This window comes from Perca flavescens, chromosome 3 (assembly GCF_004354835.1).
Source record: "Perca flavescens isolate YP-PL-M2 chromosome 3, PFLA_1.0, whole genome shotgun sequence".
NCBI lineage: Eukaryota > Metazoa > Chordata > Actinopteri > Perciformes > Percidae > Perca > Perca flavescens.
Window position 1 is genome coordinate 35,598,372 of NC_041333.1, and position 27,681 is coordinate 35,626,052.

General features: G+C 43.0%; 1 protein-coding gene across 1 annotated transcript; it reads left to right on the forward strand.

Annotated features, from left to right (window-relative positions):
* The first annotated feature begins 4,007 nt into the window (after positions 1-4,007).
* On the forward strand, positions 4,008-21,472 carry LOC114553084 (alpha-2-macroglobulin). Its single transcript, XM_028574197.1, has 37 exons — positions 4,008-4,118; positions 5,269-5,356; positions 5,506-5,686; positions 5,954-6,110; positions 6,757-6,809; positions 7,211-7,231; positions 7,956-8,124; positions 8,200-8,284; positions 8,391-8,538; positions 8,801-8,918; positions 9,048-9,157; positions 9,256-9,423; positions 9,655-9,882; positions 10,386-10,449; positions 10,534-10,679; positions 11,161-11,310; positions 11,733-11,879; positions 11,979-12,084; positions 12,193-12,334; positions 12,766-12,991; positions 13,231-13,357; positions 13,496-13,617; positions 13,719-13,770; positions 14,091-14,171; positions 15,002-15,178; positions 15,573-15,648; positions 15,816-15,972; positions 17,014-17,088; positions 17,817-17,991; positions 18,094-18,281; positions 19,376-19,588; positions 19,697-19,815; positions 20,024-20,114; positions 20,194-20,262; positions 20,346-20,451; positions 20,603-20,644; positions 21,297-21,472. The coding sequence occupies exons 2-37, from the start codon at positions 5,271-5,273 to the stop codon at positions 21,299-21,301; spliced, it is 4,380 nt and encodes a 1,459-aa protein (XP_028429998.1). The 5' UTR covers positions 4,008-4,118; positions 5,269-5,270; the 3' UTR covers positions 21,302-21,472.
* The last annotated feature ends 6,209 nt before the right edge of the window (positions 21,473-27,681 follow it).

Here is a 27,681-nt window from a genome sequence, read left to right on the forward strand (position 1 = left end):
AGAAGTAGGTCTAGTTTGTGTCAATTTAAGGGTCCTTGATGTGAAAAGGTTTGGGAACCACTGCTCTAGCAATTTGTGGCAGCAGGACAGTGTGTGTGGGATTGAGTCAAAAATAAACTAGTGTGTGTGGCCCTCATTTATGAAACGTGCGTACGACCTAAAACAGGCGTACGACGGGCGTACGCCGATTCCTACGCAAAGCTCGGCATTTATCAATTTGGACGTGAGCGTAGGCTGCGATCAAATCTCACGTCTGGTCTGAACTCGTGTACGCAAGTTTTCGAGTCAGTGTGGACTTGCGGTGCAGCATATAATCAGTTTAACAGGAGAAGGGGAAGTCATCAGTTGATCAATTATCAGCAATGGCAGATCTGGCTCTTTTAGAAGACCTCTATGCGCCGGTCTGCAACATTGTTTTAGCCTGTGGGGGTTCTGCACAACATCGCACAGGAAAACACGGTGCCATAAATGTAGCGATGGAGCCAGATGACCCGATGCCCAGAGAGCAGTGTCCAGAACAGCCACCAACTGAGGGCTATACGAAGGAGACAGGATATTATTCCTCACTTTTAAAAGGTAGCCTATTCAATACAGGAAACATGACGATGCACAACATTTTTATTTATTCTTCAGGTTTTTGTTTCTCTTTCAAGTGAATGATTTATTTCTGCCATTGACCAAGTTATTTTGGCTTGTTTTCCCAGCCCCTCTGCTGTCAGGAGACAGGGTCCAGCACGGGGGGGCGGAGGACACGCGCTCTCCCTCAGCTGTTGCCTCGTTCCGACGAACACGAGTAAAATAAAAGACACTGCATAAACTCCGCTACCGTGTATTTATTTAATTATAGGTACACCTACATGTAGGCCTAATAGATTGCAGAAGAAGCCTGTATATTACTATTAGGACTATAGAAAATGTGATGTATAAATTAAATAGGCTAAACTTCAGCTGGAGTCCGATTTACTACGACAACACTGTTGACCGCATCAGTGATTTCTTTTCATCCCGCATTCTTTCTACAGCCCTCATTTATCAACCTAACGTAGAAACCAGCGCAGATATGAGCGCAGAAATCATCTTACGACAGGCTTCACGTGGTATTCATGAAAAGTTCGTATCACACCAATCCGAGCGTAAGAATGGTCGTACATTGATAAATGCGGCGGCTGGAAACGATCGTCATTTAAATATCACGCCCCAATATATTCTGGGTTTTGAGGCCTCGCCCCTACAATTTACGACATGGCGAGACGTAATCCGGCTGAGAAGCGGAATTTTTCAGAGGTGGAGATTGAAACCCTGATATCTCCGGTTCATTTGCACTAACGTGTGTACTATTTGGCAGCCTGAAAACTGGTATTAATGGCTGTAGAAAGAATGCGGGATGAAAAGAGATCACTGATGCGGTCAACAGTGTTGCCGTAGTAAATTGGATTCCAGCTGAAGTTTAGCCTATTATTTTTTTTAGTCAAATGCATTTGTTTAATCAGCCAAGCATCAGAGTTTCAATACACAGATCTGTGGGATCACAAAGCACTTTCTTGGGCCCCTTCTTCTTCTTCTTCTTCTTCTTCTTCTTCTTCTTCCTCACCGGGACTGCTATCTTCACACAACACCCGCCAGGGTGGGGGCCACTGTTTTATGTCTCGTCCTCATTTGTTATTATTACTCAATGTACTTTGCTCGAGGCCACTGAGACCCTAACTATCTTATAGTTATGGCTTAAGCTAAATAAGCATACACCAAAACACACTTGGTCTCTGAAACCTTTTACATTCTTATTATATTCATCTGCAAATAGTAAGAACATTATTCTCCATTGTCTCTGTGCTACTGCAACACGTGAATTTCCCCTGTGGGGATCAATGAAGGTTTATCTTAGTTTATATTTGAAGGATTTGAAGGATAAGATGGCTACATGGAAACTTGTGAAAATGCATCAAAGAGTAAACTGCTCTATAATATTTCTTTAAAACAAATGCTTAATGTATTTTAACATAGTCAATTGTTTCCCAATATAGAGACAGTATAACAAATGGGACCAGACAGGCTCAAGCCAACATCAAATTCAAAGCAGCTCATTCCATAGTTTCCTTTGCAAGAAGGTTAGATAAGGTGTCAAAGTAAATAACGCTCGAGTTTTATGTGCTTTAATCTCACATTTACCTAATCCAAGTTGAGACCGTTCCTCAAGTTCTTTTGCGGGGGGGCAGAAAACCATTATCTGCCCCTGGAAGGAGGAAAAGTGTTGCTTGCCAGGTTTTCCCTGCGGTCCCCAGATCCTCCTGTAAACACAAAGACATCACTGTCAGCAGTCATTCTTGGCTAAAATGTTTCCATGTTTCCAGCATGACACTAATTATATTCATTAGCTTTTTTTTGTTGTTTTGTTTTTTGGGGGGGTCCTCTCAAAAGTATTGTTAAAATGCAATGTTTGCCATGCATTGCTATGTTTATGATGTTTAAAATTACCCTAAGTTAGTGTTGAGGTAAGATTTATGCGTGAGAGAGATTTACACTAATTCACTTTATTAAAAGATGCTGACACGCATGCTATTCTTGCCATGGAAGTGCAATAACATTGACTTCCTTAGATGAGAAAAAAAGTTCTTAGGTCAGATTTCTTATTTTTTGTCCACAGTAAAAAGCTACGATGGCCTGTAAGTATTGATTTCAGGTTGAAACGGTAGCTAAAAAGTATTATTAACGTTAAACTTAAATATTTTTGAGGCTCGTGCATTAGGCCAGGCCAGAAAATTATGCTACAAATAACTTTACAGTAAGGAAGCACAAAAAGTCAACCCAGCAAAACAAGCTAGGAAAGCCAAAACCGTGGCCAAAATGCAACCTAGGGTCTTTTAGTGAATGTCCACGAGTCCAACGTTCGTTTAAAAAGGGGACTGACGACGAAAGCTGCACTTGAACTCGAGCATTGGGAACATTGTTCGTGTACAAGGAGCAGGGGCCCAACTACCCAACTACCCAGTGTCAGAGGGGTATGCAGCAACAATTTATACAATAAATAAGTGTGCTGGACATCATCATGTATGGGCATTCAAGCATATGCGTTGCAGATGTTTAAATGTGCGTTCTGATTTGTTTACTACGTCCCCACTGTCAGACATCTAGGCTGATTGTTATAGTTTCCATCTCCGTCTGCACTCTCTTTTCCCCAAAAAGGACACGGTGAATACGTTGGTCAACAGAAACCATACTGGACTACCTGATGTCATGTCACTGGTCTCATCTCTACGTGATGTCATCACTGGTGATGTCATCACTGGTCTCATCTCTATGTGATGTCACCACTGGTCTCATCTCTACCTGATGTCATCACTGGTCTCATCTCTACCTGATGTCATCGCCCACCTCATGTCTGTCTCATTCACTCCTTGTCTGTGTTCTTCTCCACTAAGACATATTGTCAAACAAACATTATGTAATAGATTTTCTATATTAGTGTTTCCATATTAATATTAGGATATTAATCTGTTGGTATCAAGCTGCTCCCCCTACACCTCCACCTAACGTTAGACCTCCCTGTTGCCTTCCCCTGTCTTTCCTGGTCCACCATCCTCACACCTGAATGAAATGAACTCACTGTTAAATATAGCAGTAGAGATTTCAATTCTATGAGAACAGGTACAAAAGTAGGAGATGAGTTAGAACATTTCTGCTTGTGAATATAGAATTTTGCATACAGAATAACAACATTTATTAGATTAGACTCAGGAGCACCATTACCTTAATTATCGGAGAAACAGATGATATCTGTAAGGTTTAAGGAGTAGATAAAGTTGGTGGGTTCAAAAAAAAGTGAGACTCCAAATCTGTCCAAAATCTTTTGGAGATTTCATAATAAAAAAAAAAAAGGTGAGATATTGGAGTAGGCCTATATGTGTTCTTAGCCGTTCACTGGATATGTGACGTGTAAGCCCCACCCATTTCTAGCACCTAAGGTAATTGTTGATTGGTCCTTGGTGGACACAGGTGATCTGAATTGTCATCATGACCAGGGATATATACCGATGGAGACGGGCTTGGTCCCAATTTCCAAAAGGAGCGTTGAGCCCCCGATCAGACAACTCAGCCCAACCGTGGTAGGGGGTCTGAAAGAGGTAAGACTTCCGCTCGGGGAGCTGGAATTGAAACATGGCGCTGCTACGCGGGTCTTTCACTTAATTAAAGGCATTCACTTTTGGGGATTTTGGTTACTCTCCAGTTTTGTGGCGGGGCGGCGGGGATATCGGAGACTCTGGTTCAGCTGTATAGCCTTCTAAAGCAAACGGAAGACTTTCCAAATGTTGCTTTCTTTTAAGTTAAACGGAGAGCAAAAGCTAAAAGGGAAAGTGAACGACGACTGGCGAAATCCGAGTCCTAGTCCCAATGGATGGACGCAATGACGGGATTGGGGGGGGTCAAAATCCCCCCCCGAATTGGCTCTTATGTAAATGTGTATCCATTTTTAGATTTCTTTCTTCTAACACCACATGGATTGCGCGATGTGGTTGTAGAGGTTTCAGCAGCCTACATTAAATGATCCAGTCCTTCCAGTCCATGTTTGTGTTGGCCTACTATTTCTCTTTTCCCTTGTCTCCCTCTACTTGTTTAAAAGCGTCCTTGGGTTTGTTCTTATGAAATGCGCTGTAATAATTTTGTTATTTCGTTGGTTGCTACAACAATCTCTTATTGTTTAGCTCTAGCTCTCATGTGTCAAACTCAAGGCCCGCGGGCCAAATCCGGCCCCTTGCAGATTTAGATCCGGTCAGTATATCAAATTGGGTTCACAATACATTTTGGCCCTCCTATAGTTGTGCACCAAACAAAATACAGAAGTGTTTTTTTTTTTTTTTTTTTTTTTAAACTGCAATTACCCTCTGGGAAAAGGGAGTTTGACACCCCTATATGCTCGTGACAGTGTCAGTGATACCCGGTTTAGCGTAGCGATAGGCTACATCCGAAGTAGGCTAAATTACCGTATACAACGCTACATCTGTACCCTTCAGATTGTAAATGAATGATTTCCTGTTTGACCTCCCCTGAACGGTAGCGGTTGGTATGTATGGACATGCGTACACACACTTGGAATGACACATTTTCTGGACTTCAAACATGACCTAATTAAACTGTAAATTGCAGTTTGCCTTACACACCACAACATGAAGTCTTTAAATGATTAAATGGGCTACCTTAAAATCAGGTAGAGGATGGGGTGGGATTCTCTATCAGACTATTAAACAGATGCTGACTCATGATGATCTCATTCAGTCATGGGTCATCCTGGGATCCAGATGTGGACATGGAAACTGTGGGTCTTCTTGAGCTGGATGTGCGTGGGCCAAGCGGCGGCAGGACCGTAAGTTACCTCCCCAGTTAAAAAAAGAATAGCCTGTGGTTGAATGATTTGATCACTGGTAAGGATTTAATGCTGCATAATCTTCTGGGTTGGGGTTATTTCCATATCGGATCCAGTGAGATGTGTACTGTGTGTGTCTGTGGCTGTAGGCAGTACATGGTAACCATTCCTGCAGTTCTTGAATCTGGCGCTGAGACCAAATTCTGTGCCAGTCTCCTGGAGCCCAGCGAGACTCTGGAAATGAGCGTCACTCTGATGTCAGAAGAGGCGAATACAACCCTTCTGGAGAAGACCTCCAGTATAGAATTTCATACCTGCATTGAATTTAAGGTCCGCAACTTTCCTGATTTGCTCATTTCCCCAAAAAGTTTTGGAAAGATTTTAGTTGGAAACCATTGATGGGATTTCTTAACCCATACACACAGATTTGTAAAGGAAAGCACACTATATAAATGCATAATTGTGTAAACTGCTGTTGTAAATGTGTGATTTTCTTTATTTTTTTTAACCATTTAAGTTGCAACAGAAAGTTAAATTTTCATAAATCGTGTTTGAATGGGATGTAATGATTCTCGGTCTATAAAATCTTTGTCACAGGTTCCTTTAGTGCAGGATGAAGTGGTGCAGAACTTTGAGGTGGAGGTACGAGGCGACACATTCTACTCTAAAGAAGTCCGAAAAGTTCTGATCAAAGTCTATCAACCAATGACCTTCATCCAAACGGATAAACCGATCTACCTCCCAGGACAAACGGGTAATTTAGAGCTGATGGTTTGTACTTTATTTATGATAGTTACTTTAGATTAGCTTTTTTTTTTAATCGGTTTGCTTGGTTACTTATCTAGATTACTTGACTTTTGTATTTGCTTATAATACTGGTTGAGGTGAGATTCCTTCCATAAGCCATATCAAATCTTATATATTGACATTCCCAGGATTTTAAAATAAAGCCCCACAATGATGGAAATGTGTCAGCTCTGACTACTGGCTCTAACAGGTAGTGAGAAACTGATTGTGCCCCAGAATATCAAGTCTCTTTAACAGGGTGTAGAGGTTAAATTCACAGAAGCCCAGAAACATGTTGGCATATACAGTGTCTATATATAATAGTATAAATGAAATGTACTACTTTTCCCCTGCTGCAGTTGAGAGCACAAGTCTCCACATTCTGGATATATTAGTAATGTCCCACTCTGACTATATTTAAAACAAGGTATCTTATGTCAAAATTGGTGCTATCCCTTAACGGCAGTGTCCGTGTAAAACTATCCACTTTATTGAAATCCAAGGCTGTGTAATGTCTCAGTTAACAGAAGACCAATCACTGGCCTGATAGGATGTCTACCACTGCTGTAGAAGAGCTGGAAAGGCTTGATGTAATCTCTCTGCATGTCTCTCAGTGCATTTCAGAGTCATCACACTGGATACCAAGTTAAGACCTGTCAATCAGCTGGTGAGTGTTTGAACAGGCTTTCCTTTCTTCACGTCTCCTTCATAAACCGTATCAGTGATTATGGTTTGGTAATGGTGCAGGTTTTAGTTTGGATTGAACCACAATCTGAGCTCCTGGTGAAGCTCTGGGTCAGAACAACCACAGCCCCTTTTTTTAGGTAAACCTACCAAGCTGCTTTGAAGGTTGCTGACCCAGTTTGCAACATTTTGTCACAAATGATCCTATAGAATTGGAAATAACACTGGAATCTATTCTAAAGATTACAATAGAACAGTTTCTTTTCTCCAGAAAACTATAAATCATAATAATCTAAGAGCGGCAGTCTTTAACTCATTATTGTCAATGTGATGCTAGGAATACAAAGCAGCTTGTGCTTTAACAAATCTTTCTTTCTCTTACAGTACGATGTAATCTCAATGGAGGTAAGAGTAATATCTACACTTTAACATACTGGGTATATTAAACGGAGTTACTTTTTTTTTTTTTTTCTAATACAAATGCCTTAAAGCAAAATGCTCCAGTGGACTTATTAGGCTATTAAAAGTTCAGCATGTTAATCTCCTAAAAAAATGAAGTGATTATAAGCGTATTAGGTCCAAGCTTTATGGAATGTTTGACAGATTCTGTATCAAATGTGATAACGGCCCAGTCCATTGTGTGGAGGCCTGTTTTACAACTTGAACAAGACCTTTATGAACGATGACTGTAACGTGTCAGAATTCATGCATGACCTTGGACACAAATTCTTGCTTTACAGGCTGCATTTTCTGATGCCAAAAAAGTGTGGGGGGGGAGACATTTTCTGGAGATATTAACAGCCTCTAATGTTAATCATTAGATGATGAGTTTCTTTAGTTTTTTTTGCATTTCTAAAACTCCCAAGACTAGCTAGTAAGTGGACCAAAAGTTAAGATAGGATTGTCATACTACATAAAACTTGCTTTTAAAAAGGAAATGACACAAATGTTTATACTTTTGCAGCAAATTCTGTACATTATACATGAAGACCAATATATCTGTAACTGGCCACTGATATTGGCGTGTGTGCTGTCCAAACCGTGGCCCACTTTAATCTGCCATCTTGTAGAAGAAATGCCACTTTTCATGAGTTTCCCATTGTCCCATGTTCTTTACTTCACTTAACAGGATTCTAACAGCAACAGGATTGGCCAGTGGCTGAATGAAACCTCCTCCAATAGGAAGATATTGCAGCTTTCTTACACCTTGAACTCTGAGGCCCGTGAAGGAGCCTACCAAGTTACTGTGTCGATTGGGTCCGCTAAAATACAACACAGCTTCAAGGTGGAAAAATACGGTAATCTTTCTTTTTTAACTATTACTTTTAATCTGTTTAATGAAGCAAACATGCTAATAATCCTTTTGTCCACAGTTTTGCCTAAATTTGACCTACAAATAAATGCACCTGATGAAGTAAGTATTGATGAGGAAGAAGTCAAAGCTGAAGTCTGTGCAACGTAAGTAAAAGCTCTTTTGCTCATTACTCTTAAATAATCTAAAATGGGTCCAGTTTAGGGCATGGTTTCTTTTAAAAAAAATTTCTTTTCCATTTCATCTAATTAGGTATACATACGGACAGCCTGTGCCAGGCAGTGTTGACTTGAAGGTGTGCCGACCTCTTGATTCCTATGTTATACCCCGTCCAATCACCCCTGAACATCCAGAGGGAATCGATGTAATCCCGATGCCTTGCTACAAGGAGACAAAGCAGGTACAGTAGCTATGGTGACCGTCTCATGAAGCAAGGTCCATAGCCTCCTACATAATGTGCACATTTAACACTACATATGGTCATCTGTCTTGTCGGTCTGATGTACAAATTTGGGAGTGTAAAAGTTCATTTTTATACACGGGATGGTAGTTGGACAATTTAACAGTCAAAAGTTTTTAAGTAATAAGGGTCTGACGTGTGGAAAGTTTGAAATGTCCTTCACTTTTTCCAGTCTTGGACATTATTTAATTGTGCTTTCTAGACGGACAAGAGAGGCTGTGCCGCTTTCAGCTTCGCAATGTCAACTTTCACAAGAATTGCGCAGAAGGCTCTGCAAGATGTACTGCAACTCAGTGCAAATATGGAAGAGGAGGGGACAGGCAAGTCCTAACGTATATTGTACTTATATTTCAAAAAGAGTTAGTTGGCCTATAATAACAAAATGACTATGCCATGTATTGAAACAATATGGCGTCCACATTGTTGTAACATGAAGCCTTCTTGTACAGGGATTTCACGCTCCCAAGAGAAGACTACGGTGATTTCTTATGTTGTTGGAAAGCTGTCTTTCACCGACACTCCCAAGATTTATAACCAAGGATCAAATGTGGAAGGAAAAGTAAGTGCATTTGGGCTTCACTTCTTCAATGTGCTTCTATACACAGTGCAGCTGAAGCAGTGGGCATTCTCTGTGATACAACGTTGTGCTTCCGACAGGTTAAAGCAGTTCATTACAATAATACGCCCATTCCTGCCATGCCGGTGTTCCTGTTTGAGGGTGAAAGGTGGTCATCGCGTTGGTTACAGAATCTCACAACCGACAGTGATGGCGTCGCCACTTTCTCATTGAGCACAGCTGCCTTTAAAGGAGACGTCCACTTACAAGTAAGAAGTAGAAACTACAATCTGTAACCAACATTCATCATGAAGTTGATGACACAGTCCAAATCTGACACCTCAAATAGTTTCTCAATATGCCGCAACTGACCAAGGTGCCATATAGGAACAATCGGTCTATACCAAAAAGAAGAAAATAGTTATGGCTGTAAAAACTGAAGCTTTCTTCTACTTCATCTGCCATGATGTCATTTAGTGTTTGTTTTCTCTGCTCTCTAGGTTAGCGACACACCGACACTGGGCTACAGTCCTTACAGAACGCCATACTACGAGTCTAACGATCACACGGTGTCTTTGGCCACACCTTCTTCTCCTGATACGAAGACAGTCAGCTCCCTGGATGTGAAGAAGAAGGATGAACCACTTTCCTGTGACGAAGAAGAGGACCTCTCCATCCAGTACACAGTCGTTGGAGAGGCCCAGGGCTTTATGGATGTGATTTATCTGGTGAGTGGTTGAACTATTTTCCTCTCACCACTTCCATGGACATGGGGAAGAGGTTTTTAAAACCACTACCTTTATCCAAATATTAAAAGTTAAATATCCAGTCTGGGGAGATTAAGCCAGTGGAGGATCACAAATGACAGTTTAGGGGAAAAGGATTCAAATCGATGAACCAAGAGTGTCTTCAGCCCCCAACCAATGCTGACTTATGCAAGGGAACATTCCCCCCCAACAATATGCAGTAGTACTCTCCTATATACAGACTTGTGGTTTAGATTTGTAAAATTGTAGCATTCCCTTTTTAATACATTTTACGGAGACTCTTAAATATCCTGCTCTGGATAGGTTGTTGCCTTTTGAATAACTCCTCCTTTTTCAACTTAAAGCAAAACATTTTGACATGAACCATATAAACCTCTTCCACTATGTACTTAATCACATGACCTCACCGCAGACGGGGCATGTTGCATTACTCTTTGTCGTTTTTTTTCTTTCCAATTTCCCAGGTCTTATCAAGAGGGGCCATTGTTTTACAAGGAGTTGAACGGGTGGAAATCAAAGATAAATTGGGTGAGCAAAGTGACTTGTCTTAAAAGGATCCTTTTGAGTTAGCCTGGCCGATCTATGGAGTCATGTGAGTGATTGTTGTTTCAGTGAATGAGGGCGAGGTGTCCTGTAAGCTGACGGTGTCTCCAGACATGGCACCAGACGTCCAGGTCGTGGCTTACTCCGTCCTCCCCAGTGAGACGGTGATCGCCAACAGCGCCGACTTCTCTACCGAGCAGTGCTTCAGTCAAAAGGTCAGCTTGGGAAGAACCGAGACGTGGTAAAGGCTGTTCTCGTCAGATTGTAGGTGCACAATCAAAGGGTTTGTTAGTTGTTACAAAACCTCAATACAGCATGTAGCATTTTCTTGAAGAGAGCCAGTTATCTATGGAAGACATATATTATTTTTGAGCAATTTTTAAGTATCCCAATGAAATGAATTACATTAACTTCCTACATGTTGGGGCCACCATTTTCTGACTATTGCATGGGTAGAGTGGTATAATCCAGTGGCGTCGACCAGTGGCCCTTTGCTGCATGTCGTCTCCCCTCTCTCTCTCCCCAATTTCCTACTATTACTATTGAATACAACGTTAGAAAACTCACACAGGCATTTTGATTAAATATCATCAATGTGGGAGAAAACAAATACCAGATTGTGTCAGGTTGAAAAGATCCCAGGTTCTCATCTCCCACTAAAGTCCAGATGGTGCGCTGTGTCTTTTCCTCTGTCAGGTGTCTCTGGAGTTTTCTCCGTCCTCGGCCGTCCCAGGAGAGGAGACCATCATGCGGGTTACCGCCCAGCCAGAATCTCTGTGTGGCGTGAGCGCTGTTGACCAGAGCGTCCTCATCAAGGAGCCAGGGAAGACTCTGGATGCAGCCAAGGTAACTACTGGAATCAACCCAAACTATATGCATGCATAACTTGTTACCTCTGCGTGATCTTTTGCAAATGGATCATCCATTTTTACTGTGCGGTTATCTACCTGTCCCGTGATTAATCTTTTTTTCTCCCTCTACCAGTTGTACATGGTTATCAAACATGCAATGCAGCTCAATGCTGCTTGTTCTTTTTACCCAGTTGTAAGCATGGAGTTATGAAAATGCTGTAGTATAAGGTTATGATCACATGTGAGACATAGCCCTCTGTAAGAGTGCCTTATGGATAAAGGCAATGATTTTACAAATATACTTTACAGCCACGACTCAAGATATAAGAGTATCTTAGTGTCCAAGTGTGTCCCAATTGTCAGATCTTCATCAAACATTGTCAGTTTATAACTTTGAACCAAACCTTTTCTTTTCAGATATTTCAATTGTTGCCGGTCACAAAACTGTCCTATATTCCATATAATGTTGAAGATGGTGTAGAATGTTTGCCTGTGAGACCGAGAAGATCTGTTCTGCCGTACCCCGGAGGTGATGGGACAGCTGACGCTTATACAGTTTTCCAGGTACTTCCTACACAAATGAGTGTCCCAAATAAAGTATACTAAAGTTATTGTTGCACATTTATCAACTTTTCAGTGATGGCTGTTTGTTGGATTATCTAGAATGTAGGGATGAAGATGGCAACAAACCTGGTTATCAGAGAGCCTTCATGCCTCAAATACAAAGGAAGAGAATACTACCAGGGCTATCGTGGCTATGGCAACTATGGTGACTTTCTTTTTGCTCAGTGATGCATGCTGAATATTTACTTGCTCATTAAAATCACTGCTTTGGTTTTTACCTAATGGAATATTTTCTACATTCTTCCTACCATAGCCATGATGAAAGAAGTAATGGCAGCCCCTGGCCCTGTTGTACTTGCTGTGGATCTTAATGGTCCATCTCCTGATAAATCCCCAGTAGAGACTGTCCGCACTTTCTTCCCTGAGACCTGGATATGGGACCTGGTGGAAGTTGGGTGAGTTTTTGCCACAGAGGGTTTTGATGGTCAGAGTCTCTCACGGACTTCCTGCAGTCTCCCTCCACACACGAATGGCATGGAACTAATTTACTGACACTGCTCCTAAGCCTGGAGTCTCATGTTAGTTTATTTTAGCAGAATATATTCATTTTATAGGCAATTTCTTTTAAATTGTGTATGGGGAATAGTCTTTTTGGGCTAGAGTACACATGATACCCAGTATAACTGCATTTGAGTTTCTGAGATCTCAAGGACTCAGCATATGAAACCATTTGACATTTGCACATTCTTGTTGGCTAACAGTAACTACAACATGGCAGTGTTACTGCAATTTAAGTCGACCCATAAGTAATTTTTTTTTAAACTAATCTTAATCATGCGAGTATTTTCAAGTTTACCGTAACGCGTCTGTGTATCTGCTGATCCAGAGAGTTTGGAACGAAGAATGTGTCCTTCACGGTCCCGGACACCATCACCACCTGGGAGACGGAGGCTTTCTGTCTGTCCCCTCAGGGTTTCGGCTTGGCTCGGCGTAAAAACCTCACGGTCTTCCAGCCCTTCTTCCTGGAGCTCAGCCTGCCCTACTCCATCATCCGGGGGGAGCACTTTGAACTGAAGGCAACCACCTTCAACTACCTGACCAGCTGCATCATGGTAATTTTAATTTTTTTAATTTGTTTTTGTGACCTATAAATGCTAATGTTGGCATGCTAACATTCCTGCTATGCTAACCCGCTGATGTTTAACAGGTGTCATGTTTACCATTTTTCCCCACCTTTATGGTAAATCTTACTCTGGAAAGTGCTATATATAAAAGTTATTGTAGTAATGACTACAATAACTATAATTTGCCTGAAATCTCCAGTTTTAAATGTATATTCTCTCTTGAACAGGTCACTGTGACTCCAACCCCCTCCTTAGATTACACCCTCACCCCCCTCTCTGGTGACCAGTACACATCCTGTCTGTGTGGCAGTGAGCGCAAGACCCTCAGCTGGACCATGGCCCCCTCAGCCTTAGGTGAGACTGGAGCTTTTATCCACCAGGCTGCCGAGGTGGAGGAGGCTTTTTATTTTAAGTTGTCAAATCGGCGAGATCCCCATTGGTGACAAAATGTCATAGTTCTGAATCACGTTTGAAACGGTTTGTTCTTTTTAGGAATTGTAAATGTGTCGGTGAGAGCTGAGGCTGTGACATCCCAAACTTCATGTGACAATGAGGTTGTGAGCGTGCCTGAAAGAGGACGAATTGATGTGGTCACACGACCTCTCATAGTAAAGGTTGGTACTTTTTTATTTTATTTTTTTTATAAAAAAAGAGAATTTTCTATCCATTAACCAAATGGAAACTCTGTAACTCACATTATTTCTTTCCCTCTCAGGCTGAGGGAACTGAGATGACCAACGCCTACAACTGGCTGCTCTGCCCAAAAGGTCCGTACAGTTTACAGCAGGCCTGGCCCGTCAAACGTGTGAAAAGTCAAATACTGGAAGTCGACTAGATTGCTTGTTTAAAACATGCGGTGGAGACATTCACTACTTGCAGATAGCACTTAGTTTCATTGTAGCAAGTCTAGCACAGGTGTCATTAACTAATTAATATCCTAACTGTCATTAAATAAATTATCAACCTAATGAAAGAACCCTCCATTTTTGTCTGATCTTAAGCCAGTCTAACCTGTTTCAATACATGATCCACTAACTGTCTGACTTTATTTTAGTGCTGAGTGTTTGTTCTCTCTCTCTGTTCACAGGGCAAGCTTTGACAGAGGAAATGGACATAGAACTCCCTGAGAACATTGCTGGATCTGCCAGAGCTTCAGTATCAGTACTTGGTAAACTAATGGATTCATTTTAATTGAGTTGCTTTCCCTTTCTTCTAGGAATAAGCAATCTGTTAATTTGATTCATTTTTATTCTAACCACACGACAAAGTAAAGCCAAAATACAAAGTGCATTTACACCTTCAACATATTAAAGTGATTGTTCAGTAATTTCACCCTAGGGTCCTTTGCACCATAACCTCAAGCCAAACACCCACCGACAAGAGACAAAATATTTTTTTTTTTTTTTTAAAGTGCTGTAGTATCACTAAACAAGTTATAATTGAGGTAAGTTTGGAGACATTACCTTTAATCAGTAAATTAATGTTTATTTATTTTCAGTGTTGTAGTTTTGTAGACGTCCCTTAGCACTCTTACTGCTGGTAGCCGCAGAGACGAGAAGCCAAGTGTTATTTACCTAAACTTCTGGTGTACTTACAAACTCTCCAATCCATCGTTTTGAGTGCATAACCCATTTGTACTACTGTAGAAGTTTGGTATCATTTCGGGAATTATTAGTGGGGTCATTTACAAGATACAAACGTGGGTCCATTAGCCCCTGCGCTAAGCTATTCAGCTGATGACCCTACTCTACGCTAACTCTCCCAATCTTCAACCCAGGTGAAAAAAGCTTCTCGGGGGGCGGTGTTTAGAGTAATTTGACCCTAGGGTCCTTTGCACCATGACCTCAAGCCAAACAATCCCTTTCAATTAGTTTCTGTCGGGATTAACAAAAGGTGGTATAACATAAGAACGTACGGTTTGTACTTTGAAGCCCCAGTAGAAAGTAAAGGTCAGGTTAGTTGCGCGTTGGGTCTCAGTGATTCTGTGTTTTTGGGCAGGTGACATCCTGGGCCGGGCTCTGGAGAACCTGGATGGGCTGCTGCAGATGCCATATGGATGTGGAGAGCAGAACATGGCGCTCCTTGCCCCGGACATCTACGTCCTGGAGTACCTGAGAGACACCCAGCAGCTGACCCCAGCCATCAGGAAAAAGGCTACCAACTTCCTGACCAGTGGTGAGGCTCCATTTTACTCTGGTAGCTAAAAGAACACATCTGCCAAATCTACAGTCTGCTACATTCTGGTGCTGGTTGGACAAAATGGAACAAGCGGCGTGCATAATCACTTGACGGTGCTCGTCATTCCTATTGGAGACTACAGATCAGGGGCACCCTGCTGGCCTCTGGGTTACGGTGCTGACAACAGGCCCCCACCCCACCATAATGACCTTGTTGCATGTCATTCCTTTCTTCCCCTAATTTCCTGTCATCTTTTTAGTCACCGGTCTAGTAAAGGCATAAAATGTTTACTACAGCTGTAGATTCAGTTAGAGCTGTTTTCACCTAAAATGAGCTAATCTGAAATCCAATCTGTAAATGCCCTAATTGGTGGGTGTCTATTGTTCTACAGGCTACCAGAGACAGCTGAACTACAAAGATAACTACGGAGCTTACAGCACATTTGGAGCAGGACCAGGGAACACTTGGTGAGAACGTTACTGGTCAATCATCCACAAAGAATAATGAATTATACATTTACATGGTGTGCAACATTTACTACGACATACAGTTTATACTTGTAGAGTAGATGATTGTCGTGAGCATTAAACAGATCATAAGAGCTTCCTCCTTGTCTTGCTTCTAATATCCTCAGGCTGACTGCATTTGTGTTGCGATCGTTTGCCAAAGCCCAGACTTTCATCTACGTTGACCCAGCGAACATCGAAGCGTCCGTGACTTGGCTGAAAAGTAAACAACGAAAAAATGGCTGTTTTGAACAGTCGGGAACGCTCTTCCACACCATAATGAAGGTAGTTAAAGTCCCTCTTTACTAGAGTTTGGATGACAAGAACTGAAACTGAAGGTGAGGAAGTTAATTTTACTAAATGCCACTTTTGCTGTAGCTGGACTTTGATTCATGTCTCAGTAGTGGATGCCAGCCTGGGGGCCCCTCCACAAAATTTGCAAAATAAAAGCAACAATTTGAAAAGTGAGAATTCCCCCTCCGATTAATTTCAACAGGTTTCACTTATCAAAAACAAATGCCATAATTGTGAGTCATGCATGCAAGATTCTTGTGGGACTCACAAATGTATTTCCGATTTCCAACTGACGAGAATTTCTAAACCGTGGCAGTGTCCTGTTTCACAAATGCTGAAGTCTGCTTGAGTCAGGCCCCTGAGTGTTGGAAGTACAGTGATCTATGTCTGTATATACAGTACATGGCCCTATATACAAATATGTACAGTGTGTAATAACTTAATATACAAATTGTTGATATTTACTGATGTACTACATACATTTACCCATCTCTCCATTTTATTAAATCAAAATAAAGGTTCCTTTTTACATAAGTGACCCATCTGGGAAAATACCAAATTTGAGTCCCCTATGTATTGAAAAGATTTCCATCCAAAAGTGACATGTCTTTGAATAGAGTCCTATACCTACATGGTAAACAATCTGATCGGTCATCTCGTGTGAGGTTATGAGCTGAGAGTTTATGGTTTGAATGATGGTGGAGGTGGTCAGTTAAATCTATCAGGACTCAGTTATATACCAACCAGGGAATCAAAATACTAACCAAAGGGAAGAGGACTGAGTATGCACGGCCCTCGTGTGGAGGGCCCAAAAAGATGCTAGAATGAACAGCCTGTGGATGTGGGCCATAGAGCCTTTTTTACCAGGCCCAGAATTGTGTGCAATGCCTCTGGCTATGGGGGAATAGACTGGCTTTGGCTGAAACTGATAGAGATGGTAAAAGGGGAGCAGAATACAGTAACAGCCAGGCCTACATTCTGCATCCAGTGAGTCAGACCAGATCACTAATTCCTTATGCTTCCTCTTTACAGGGTGGTGTGTCTGATGAAGTTACTCTCAGTGCCTACATCACTGCTGCCTTCTTGGAGATGAATATGTACATAAATGTGAGTTGATTATTTATAAATGTTTTAGTTTTAAAGGACCAGTGTGTAGGATGTAAGAATCTATTGGCAGAAATGTTTTCATTGGAGTATAATCACCTGAAACAGAATTGATGTTTGATTAGAATGAGCCCTTCATATCTCCATTAGGAGTGGGTCGGTCACTATCCGGTGTGTGTCGAGGGCAGATGGGAGTTGCACGCGTGTCACTTTGCAACAAGTAGCCTCCAAGAAGCTGCTAATGAGAGACTTCTGTAATGTTGGCATCAAACCCAACCAAGGCTGTCACTTGACTGGTGTTTTGAGCCAATGTTAGCAATCATAGCTATCAATGTTTTTGAAATGATTCCAGCTTCTGTTTGTAATGAAGTTATTTATAGATTTCAAGTATGACGTTGCACCGTAAACAGTTTAAATCTGAACATGCGCAACTCTCATCTGCACTCGTCTCTCATCGGGTAGTGATGGGGTCCCTTGCAGTTGCCCCAAAGTGGGTCATACAGTTCCAATTTTCAACAACGCAACTTCAGTAACAATTAAAAGTAAAAACATAAAATGCGACAATAGGAGGTGCAGTATAAGAAGTGAACAAATTTAAAGAGGCAGCATCAAAAGGTTTGTTCCAGATATGTGGAGCCTTTAAAATTGAACGCTGCTTCCCCTCGGTTTAGTTCTGACTCCAGAGGCAAACGCAGCGGTGAAAGACAACGTCTTCTTTGAATCTGTCCTAGGATCCTGCGGTTCATGGGCCGGTGAATGCTAGCTTGTCTTGCCTCAAGGAGTCCATCGGTGACCTCAGCAACACCTACACCACAGCTCTGCTGGCGTACGTCTTCACCCTGGCAGGAGACATGGAGACCCGTGCTCACCTACTGGGTCACCTAGACACTGTTGGCTTACGAGAAGGTGAGTCCTCCTCCAGGAAATCATTCTGGCTTCATTCCTGTGACCAAGCTTACCCTGTGCCTGTTGGGCTCTTTGTGGATGGCTGTTTGTTGTTGTTTTTAGGAGGTTTCCTCCACTGGTCTCAGACAGCAACAGAAACATCAGCCTCTCTGTCTGTGGAGACCAGCTCCTATGTGCTGCTGGCTAAACTCAGTGCCTCCCCGACTGCTGAAGACCTGGGCTACGCCAGCCGCATCGTTAGATGGCTGACGAGCCAGCAGAACTATTACGGAGGATTCTCCTCCACACAGGTACAGCCCAAACGGGGTTAAGCTGGACTTTGAGTCAAATGTACAGTAATCTCTTCTGGGAAAATAAGATTAACAAAGTTATTTAAAAATGTGTGGCTTAGCTGTGAGCTAAAGCCCATTTTGTCTGACAGCCCATTATCCCGAAAACGGCATGGCACAAGGAAAACAACCCAATTTTCATGTTTGACAATGCATTTTCTGTTTCTTTTAAATGTTGTATTTAGCTTATGAAGGAAATTAATTTAAAACCTTATTTAGACATGCATAGTTCTCACAGGACAGCGTCATTGCCCGTTACCTCGACGGTTTAGCGTCAGTTCAACCATACCGAGAACATTGGTTTAGCCCATAAACTACAAATAAAAGGTGCATATTTTTTAAATGGTAATTTTCTTCTGTATGAAAATCAACTATTGGAGAGACCTGAAATTGATAAAGCTGCTATAGGTTTAAACAAAATAACCTTTACATCTGTATAAACTTATGCACATAGGTATTCATACCTCATGCATTGGGTGTGAGACACACTCAATTCAAACCGCTCACACACCACACCTTGTATTTCTCACACAGAAATTACCAGGGTAATGGCCACAAAGTTGCACCGCTTTTTTTTTTTTAACTGGAACCGGTAGAGGATCAAGAGTCCCCGTAGAGTTCAGAAGGCCCTGCCCCCACGCACCAGCTGAGGGAGGATTTCAAGTTGCGGCTTTCGTCGCAGTTTGTGACTTTGCCAAATATTGATTAACAAGTGTACTCCCCTGTTTGGTAGCTTATTGCTACATGTTGAATCGGCTGCAGGGCTATTCTGACGGTTTTATATTTTTCAACAATACCATAATTTGGAATATTTTTACCGCAAAACCTCCCAGCCCAAATTGTGAAAACCGTTAGCCTAGGCTCTTTCATTATATTTTATCCAGACAATGCATAATATAACACACAGAGAAATGCTGAATTAAAAAAAAAGATTTCTGATTGATCAGATCAGACCCCCGTCCCCACCCAAACCCCTGCCGCCAAAATCTCCCTCTGAACTCTGCTCAGAAGTTGAGAGCCCTGGTCTTGGTTCTTTTCTTCTGTATGTGTTGTAGGACACCGTGGTGGCTCTTCAGGCTCTGGCTCTCTACTCCACTCTGGTGTTCAGTCCAGAGGGTTCAAGCTCAGTGACGGTCCGGTCTCCCGGTGGCCAGCTGGTGTTTGACGTGAATCGGAACAACAAACTGCTCTACCAGGAGAAGCAGCTGCAGGACGTGACGGGAAAGTACAGCCTGGAGGTGAAGGGCACTGCATGTGCTGCGATACAGGTCAGTGGTTTGGTGTACATAAAGCACCAATCCTGATGCTTCATACTGTACATTTGAACCAACTGGAGAAAAGAATTCTTGACTTTATGAATTACTTTCCTGGTTTAGATTTCTCTTGTTTATAACGTCCCAACTCCTGCTGCTGATGCCACCCTCAGTGTTCTGGTCCAACCAGAGGCCAACTGCACCAGCAAAATACCCAAACTCAGTCTGAATTTAACATCCCTGTGAGTACTCGACAAGCACATCCACGACATTAACAAATACTGACGTTTTTGGCAAATCCGCATCTACCGGCTTGAACTATGTAACTGTTGGATGGAGGGGCGAGCAATGTTTACAACTTGGTGGCTAAAACTCAGCTCAAACGAACGGTAAATGGAGCCTTCCAAAGCACCAGATTGACATCACATTTTTATGGTATTTGCATTACAGATATAGTGGAAAGGAGTCCAGTACAAACATGGTCATCCTGGATATCAAAATGCTCTCCGGATTTGTCCCAGACCCGGAGTCTTTGAACATGGTGAGTGATTCCAGTAACTTTAAACGGTGGTGGTGGTAGTACTAGTCGTCATGGTAACCCAGCTGATGTCTCCTCACAGCTCAAAGGTGCCCTGCTGGTGGATCGTGTTGAACAAAAGGAGGATCATGTTCTGGTGTACATACGGGAGGTGAGAGGGATTTAAAGTGACAAACGAGAGCTGAGTCCCTCCAGATGTGTTGGTGATCATGTGGTCGGTTCTTCTTCCAACAGTTGCAGAAGGACATAAGAATCAACCACAGCCTGACGCTCATACAAGAGTACAAAGTGCAGAACCTGAAGCCAGCCGTGGTCAAGATCTACGACTACTACCAGCCAAGTAAATCTATCCTCTCTAAACCTCATTCACAGAAGTCCCGGCACACACTGTTCCGTGGTAGCTGTACAACAACCTGAACGGTTACCAAAATAGTAACTTATAGTAGTATGTTAATATGAGTTTAACTTTTTTCTCACTTTTTTCCCTTAAGGTGACCAGTCTGATACAGCATACATCGACCCTTGTGTTGCAGGTAACAAACTGATATCCAGAAACACTATGACGTAATGTAAACTGAAATGGTTTAAACGAGCAGTCTGATGGCGTCGCCTGCAACTCTGCTTGTCAAGTAGCCATTGGCTGGTTTTAGAACGTAAGGCACGTCACCTGTTTGAACAGCCAATTGGCTTGTAGCAAAGTCAGCTGGTCATGTCGGTTACAAACTGTCAGCTGTTTCTCATCAGCCGTTCCCCTGGTGACCTGCTGTCTGCATAGTTAATGTTTGGCTGAGTTGGTGTCAGCTCTAAACGATGGAACTGCTGACTAGACGGGAGAAATTAACCAAAGAGGGGACATCTCTGGTCTGTTGTGTGGGACGACCCCCATTTCATGCCATTCTCCAGATGTTCTATGAAACTCCAAATTTGGAATTTTATTGTTTGTTTCTTTTGCCAATTCATTACTACTGGAAGTTAACTCTTATTCATATGCTACAAATTATATCGAGCTACAAAAAAGCTGTAAGTTCAAATGGAAGTAGGTCTACAGAGTCGTTGCTAGGAAGGGGCTACACTCTGGTATAGTAGCATGGGTGGAAACTGTCAGGTGTCAGAATGTTGCAAATCTTTGGTATGAACAGGCTTAAGTCTCTGCTATGAATTTCATATTTTTCATTTCTTTTGCAGCTTAAAGCATGTGGTCGTTCCTCACGTCATCCAGAAGATGCACATTATGTACTAACACCATGTCTGTTTTGTATTTCCTGGTTAGTATTCTGCCACGACCCCTTACAGCTGTGTAACTACTGTCCGAAGTGAAATGTATTATGGATAATTAAATAAAAAAAAAAATGTGACTTCAATGTCCTGTTTGAAACTGGTCTTTTGTTGAACTTTTTCTACGGTTTAATCTTTCTGCTGTGTATTATCGTATGTTGACAAATGACCCTTGTGCTGCAGGTAACTGATTATTTTACAAAATGAAGTCTTAGTCCATACATCTTCACCTACACACACATACAATCCGGCTCAAGTATTTTGAGAAGCCTGTTAATCCTAAAGTGACTTTTCTAAAGTTGCAGCTTGAAGAGGTGTTCTCGGTTACGTTTTAAATAAACAATAAATTTAAGGATTGTGTAGTTAAATGTCTGATTGCAAATAAGCTGCCAACAAAGACTATTAGTTTATGAACATGTTTGCTAACCATTCCCTAGTCACACAAGCAGACGCAGTCAACGTTGGCGTACATCTGGTTCAGCTGAAAAACATTCCCTCAACTCTTAGCTCAGTTTTGACTGAATTCAGACTTAAAGCTATCGAGGTGACCAGAGGCCTGTACTACGATGCAGGATTTGGCGTTGGCGAGCTAACTTAAGGTTCAACCCAGGATTTTCTGTACTACAAAAGTGGATCAGTCGTTACTGGGTTCAATCGCCATGGTAACTCATGCTGATCACCTAACCTGGTCAGGAGCAGGTTAAGTTGGAGATCAGATCAACCATGTGTTAAAGCACCGCCTACTGACCAATCAATACTCTGATAACGGCGTCACCGTAAGAAGACTGCAGGCGGAGCTTGGTGCGAGGAAAGCCTTTACCGCTGGATTGGGAAACCCTGAGTTGACTGAACTAGTTGATAACCAGCGTCGTGATACAGTTTATGCGGGACCGCGGTTGTTAGGTGGAGCCGGATAACTGAAAGAGATCCAGGACAAGTTGATTTTTTTTTTTTTTTTACACTTTATTGAAAGACCTACATTAGGAAGGAATGTTTTCCGTACATAACGGTCTATGTTCTAAACGAGCCAGGGAGTTACTAAGGAAAACAAAAACCAAGCAAGAAAAATTCATACAAATATTTTGTAAAGCTTACAAAGGTCATATGATCGAATAGCTTTTTTGTTTGTACAGGTATAAATTGAAAAAATATATTGTTTAATATTGGCAGCCAGCTCCAAAACGCTTGGCTTCTTTTTCAAAAACTTTGACTTATGTAAATACAATTTGGTTAAAATAATTGTAATTTATCCCATAATACTCGGAATGAGGCTTTCTATCATACTGAATGAATCGAAAAACATTTTCTCAAAGTAATTTGAATTGAGGGTAAATGTGATAATCTGCTCCAAAGTCTCTTGGTATATTGGCAAGACCAAAATAAATGTACCAGTGTTTCATTTAGTTCTCCACAAAAAGTACAGCAGATATCAATGTCCTTTTTCATTTTCTGCAGGTAATGGTTGGTTGGGTAAAATCTGTGAAGCGTTTTGAAAGAGATCTCTTTAATTTTGTTGGTTAAGAAGAACTTTTCCCAACAACGAATGAAGACCAGTACGATAAAGCAGCAGGCGTACTCTTAACGTCTTGTTGAAAGAGTTGACAAATCGCCTTATTCTTACTTTTAGCTTGAAGTGAAAACCGATATTTCCAACAGTTGTTTCTTTCACATTTAACAGTATAGGGTGATCACCAACTCCATTAAAACCTTTAAAGAGTGCAACGACAGCTGAAGGTATTGCATCAAAAACAATAGCGAACTCCTTCGGAGTGACAGGGAATATGAATAAACTCAACATAATTATAAAGCTGACCACGCTGGTTGAGTAATTGGCTTAGAAGCAATAAGTTGTTGTCAACCCACTGCTGAAAGAAAATGGATTTATTTTTATACAAAATGTATCTGTTGTTCCAAATACAAAACCTATGAGAGAAATTATGCTTGTAAATCAAAGACCAAGCCAACAGCATTTGTTTATGAAATGAAGAAAGTTTGAGGAATTTTGTCAATATTATAGGTACATACCAATAAAAACTGGAGTCCACCAACTGAGGAAAAGACATAATGGGGAATAAAATTCCACAAGGAAGTTTGACACTTTAAGTAACGCTTAATCCAATTTTGAATGTGTTATTTAAAGTATTAAAGTCCAGAAAACTGATACCACCTTTACTGTATTCATTCATTAAAACAGACTCTCAGATAGTGAGTGCGGCTTTTCCACACAAAATCATATAGAACTTTGTCTATAGTTCCACACATTTGTTGTTCTACATATAAAGATAGTGAAGCGTATGTTAATCTTGATATTCCTTCAGCCTTCGAGAGTAGAATCCTGCCTTTTAATGATAAGTCACGTAAAAGCCAAAGGTTGAATTTCTTTCTTGTTTTTTCAGCAATGGGAGTGAAATTATTCTTGCATCTTTGGAGTTCATTTTTATCAATAATAAGCCCTAAATAATTAATACTATTTTACACAGGAATATTAGAGATCACATCAATATCACAATCATCAAGTGCTAGTAATTCACATTTTTTAAGATTCAAACGGAGACCAGAAGCTTTACTAAACACTTCTGTTATAGAAATTGCTAGAGGAACCTGGGAGCTGTCTTTTAAAAACAGCGTTGTGTCATCTGCCAGTTGACTTAAAACAATTGTCTTATCCGCGATGGAAATACCCTGTAAATGACTACATTTAATCCATCCATCCATCCATCCATCCATCCATCTTCGTCCGCTTATCCGGTGTCGGGTCGCGGGGGGAGCAGCTCCAGCAGGGGACCCCAAACTTCCCTTTCCCGAGCAACATTAACCAGCTCCGACTGGGGGATCCCGAGGCGTTCCCAGGCCAGGTTGGAGATATAATCCCTCCACCTAGTCCTGGGTCTTCCCCGAGGCCTCCTCCCAGCTGGACGTGCTTGGAACACCTCCCTAGGGAGGCGCCCAGGGGGCATCCTTACCAGATGCCCGAACCACCTCAACTGGCTCCTTTCGACGCAAAGGAGCAGCGGCTCTACTCCGAGCTCCTCACGGATGACTGAGCTTCTCACCCTATCTCTAAGGGAGACGCCAGCCACCCTCCTGAGGAAACCCATTTCGGCCGCTTGTACCCTGGATCTCGTTCTTTCGGTCATGACCCAGCCTTCATGACCATAGGTGAGGGTAGGAACGAAAACTGACCAGTAGATCGAGAGCTTTGCCTTCTGGCTCAGCTCTCTTTTCGTCACAACGGTGCGATAGATTGAATGTAATACCGCACCCGCTGCGCCGATTCTCCGACCAATCTCCCGTTCCATTGTCCCCTCACTCGCGAACAAAACCCCAAGGTACTTGAACTCCTTTACTTGGGGTAAGGACTCATTCCCGACCCGGAGAAGTCATTCCATCGGTTTCCTGCTGAGAACCATGGCCTCCGATTTAGAGGTGCTGATCCTCATCCCAACCGCTTCACACTCGGTTGCGAACCGATCCAGTGAGTGCTGAAGGTCGCAGGCCGATGATGCCATCAGGACCACATCATCTGCAAAGAGCAGCGATGAGATCCCCAGCCCACCGAACCGCAACCCCTCCCCACCCCGACTACGCCTCGATATCCTGTCCATAAATATTACAAACAGGATTGGTGACAAAGCGCAGCCCTGGCGGAGGCCAACCCTCACCTGAAACAAGTCCGACTTACTGCCGAGAACCCGGACACAGCTCTCACTATGGTCGTACAGAGATTGGATGGCCCTGAGTAGAGACCCCCTCACCCCATACTCCCGCAGCACCTCCCACAGTATCTCCCAGGGGACCCGGTCATACGCCTTCTCCAAATTCACAAAACACATGTAGACCGGTTGGGCATACTCCCAGGCTCCCTCCAGGATCCTTGCGAGAGTGAAGAGCTGGTCTGTTGTTCCACGACCAGGACGGAATCCGCATTGTTCCTCCTCAATCCGAGGTTCGACTATCGGCCGAACCCTCCTTTCCAGCACCTCGGAGTACACTTTACCAGGGAGGCTGAGAAGTGTGATACCCCTGTAATTGGCACACACCCTCTGGTCCCCCTTTTTAAAAAGGGGAACCACCACCCCAGTCTGCCACTCCTTTGGCACCATCCCAGACTTCCACGCAATGTTGAAGAGGCGTGTCAACCAGGACAGCCCCTCCACACCCAGAGCCTTGAGCATTTCTGGACGGATCTCATCAATCCCCGGGGCTTTGTCACTGTGGAGTTGTTTGACTACATCAGTGACTTCCGCCTGGGAAATCGACGACAATCCCCCGTTATCCTCCAGCTCTGCCTCTAACATAGAGGGCGTATTAGTCGGATTCAGGAGTTCCTCAAAGTGCTCCTTCCACCGCCCTATTACCTCCTCAGTTGAGGTCAACAGTGTCCCATCCTTACTGTACCTGCAATAAGAAGGGCGCCATCTGCTGTGAAAAGAATTTGTAAAATTCTGATGATAAACCGTGTGTCCCCGGGGACTTGTTGTCTTTTAACCCTTGTGTTGTCTGTCGGGTCACGGGGACCCGTTCAGTTCATTTGACTTTTTGCATTGGCCTTCGGGTCTCCGGGACCCACGTTTGTTTTCATTTCATGTCAGGTCTACCACTGCGGCCTCGGCCTTGGGTCTCTGGGACCCGTCCCGTATTTAATCGTATTTCTCTACCAGAGAGGAATCAGGGCGCCCGGGTGGTGATGGACCTGACCGAGGGGCTGACGGGCCCCCGCAATGTGACGTGCGACAACTTTTTCACCTCCTACGAGCTGGCCCGGCAGCTCCTCCATGACAGGGACCTCACTGTGGTGGGCACGATGCACAAAAACAGGCCCGAGCTGCCGCACGCCTTGCTCGACACCAAGGGCGCGCGGCCCTCTCGTCCAAGTTCGCCTTCACGCCCACCGTCACTCTGGTGTCCTACGTGGCCATGAGGAACGAGTCAGCGCCGCCAGACACGCCAAACCCGACATCATCCTGCACTAAAACAGCACCAAGGGCGGCGTGGACAACCTGGACAAGCTTGTCGGCACGTACAGCTGCCGCAGGAAGACGGCGTGCTGGCCCCTCGCCGTGTTCCACAACATCCTCGACGCGTCCGCCTACAAGCCTTTGTGCGAGAGCTCAGGCCCGAGTGGATGCGTGGCAAGCTCGACAAGAGGCGCGCCTTCCTCGAGCAGCTGGGCAGGGCGCTTGTGACTCCGCTCATTGCTTGAAGGCAGCATCTGCCGCGCTCGTCAAAGCCGTGGCGACGAGGTTTGCCTCATCGGGCGCTGGCGCCGGCGACGACGAGAATGATGACGATGCCGACGAGGATGAGCAACCGAGGGCACAGAGAGTGCCCAGCAAGCGAAAGAGGTGTCAGCTCTGTCCAAAGCCGACGGAGCGCAAGACGCACACCGTGTGCGGCGGCTGCAAGAGATACATCTGCGGGAGCTGCACGCGAGCCTACTGCGCGGACTGAGCGGACTGCACGAGACAGCATAGACTCTTGGCTCGCGCGGCGCCAGTTTGAGCTTCGACCTTTTGCGCTGCGACAAAACCCGGCGAGCTGCAAACAAAACACACGTGTGTCGGGAGTCGCGCTAGGAATTGCCTGCGGCCTGACACCAAACGACGACGAAGACGACGAGAAAGTTGCCTTTGAAATGTGTGAAATGAAATGAACCTTGAATATTTTGAATAAAAACCCTTTTGGATACTCATGTGCTGTGTGAGATGTGAGATGATGTTACGCACCCGGCCCACACACACCCTGGCACACACAGTTGATGTGAAATGATACACAAGGTTCCCAACAGACCCGGAGCACAACGCGACGACGAGAAAGTTGCCTTTGAAATGTGTGAAATTAACTGACGTGTGAAATGAACTGAAATGAAATGAAATGAACCTTGAATCTATTTTGAATAAAAACCCTTTGGGATACTTATGTGCTGTGTGAGATGTGAGATAATTTTACGAACTGAAATGAACTGAAATGAACCTTGAATCTATTTTGATTAAAAACCCTTTGAAAAGTAAATAAACTAAACAAGTGACACGAAGGACCACACAAGGGTTAAAAGTTCCAAACACTCACTGATCTCTGCCAGGGTTAAAGGGAGATCACAAAAATCACTCTCCGAGTTGTCAAGTTGACGGGTGTTATGTAGAGAGTTGAGGAATATAGAAGCATCCTTTTCTGAATATTCTGAAGTATATAGCTTTTTGTAAAATGATGAGCAAAAATTAGATTTTAATTGTTGATTATCAGTTATAGAGTTGTCAATGTTTAACTCATTAATGGTGTTAATGTGTTTATGTAT

What these genes read in the sequence shown, in the direction of transcription:
- LOC114553084 (XM_028574197.1), top strand. Translation starts at nt 5,271, where the DNA reads ATGGGTCATCCTGGGATCCAGATGTGGACATGGAAACTGTGGGTCTTC. An exon ending in ACGATGTAATCTCAATGGAG is followed by an intron (nt 7,232 to 7,955) that starts GTAAGAGTAATA and finishes TTCACTTAACAG; the next exon opens with GATTCTAACAGCAACAGGAT. An exon ending in TTATGGATGTGATTTATCTG is followed by an intron (nt 9,883 to 10,385) that starts GTGAGTGGTTGA and finishes CCAATTTCCCAG; the next exon opens with GTCTTATCAAGAGGGGCCAT.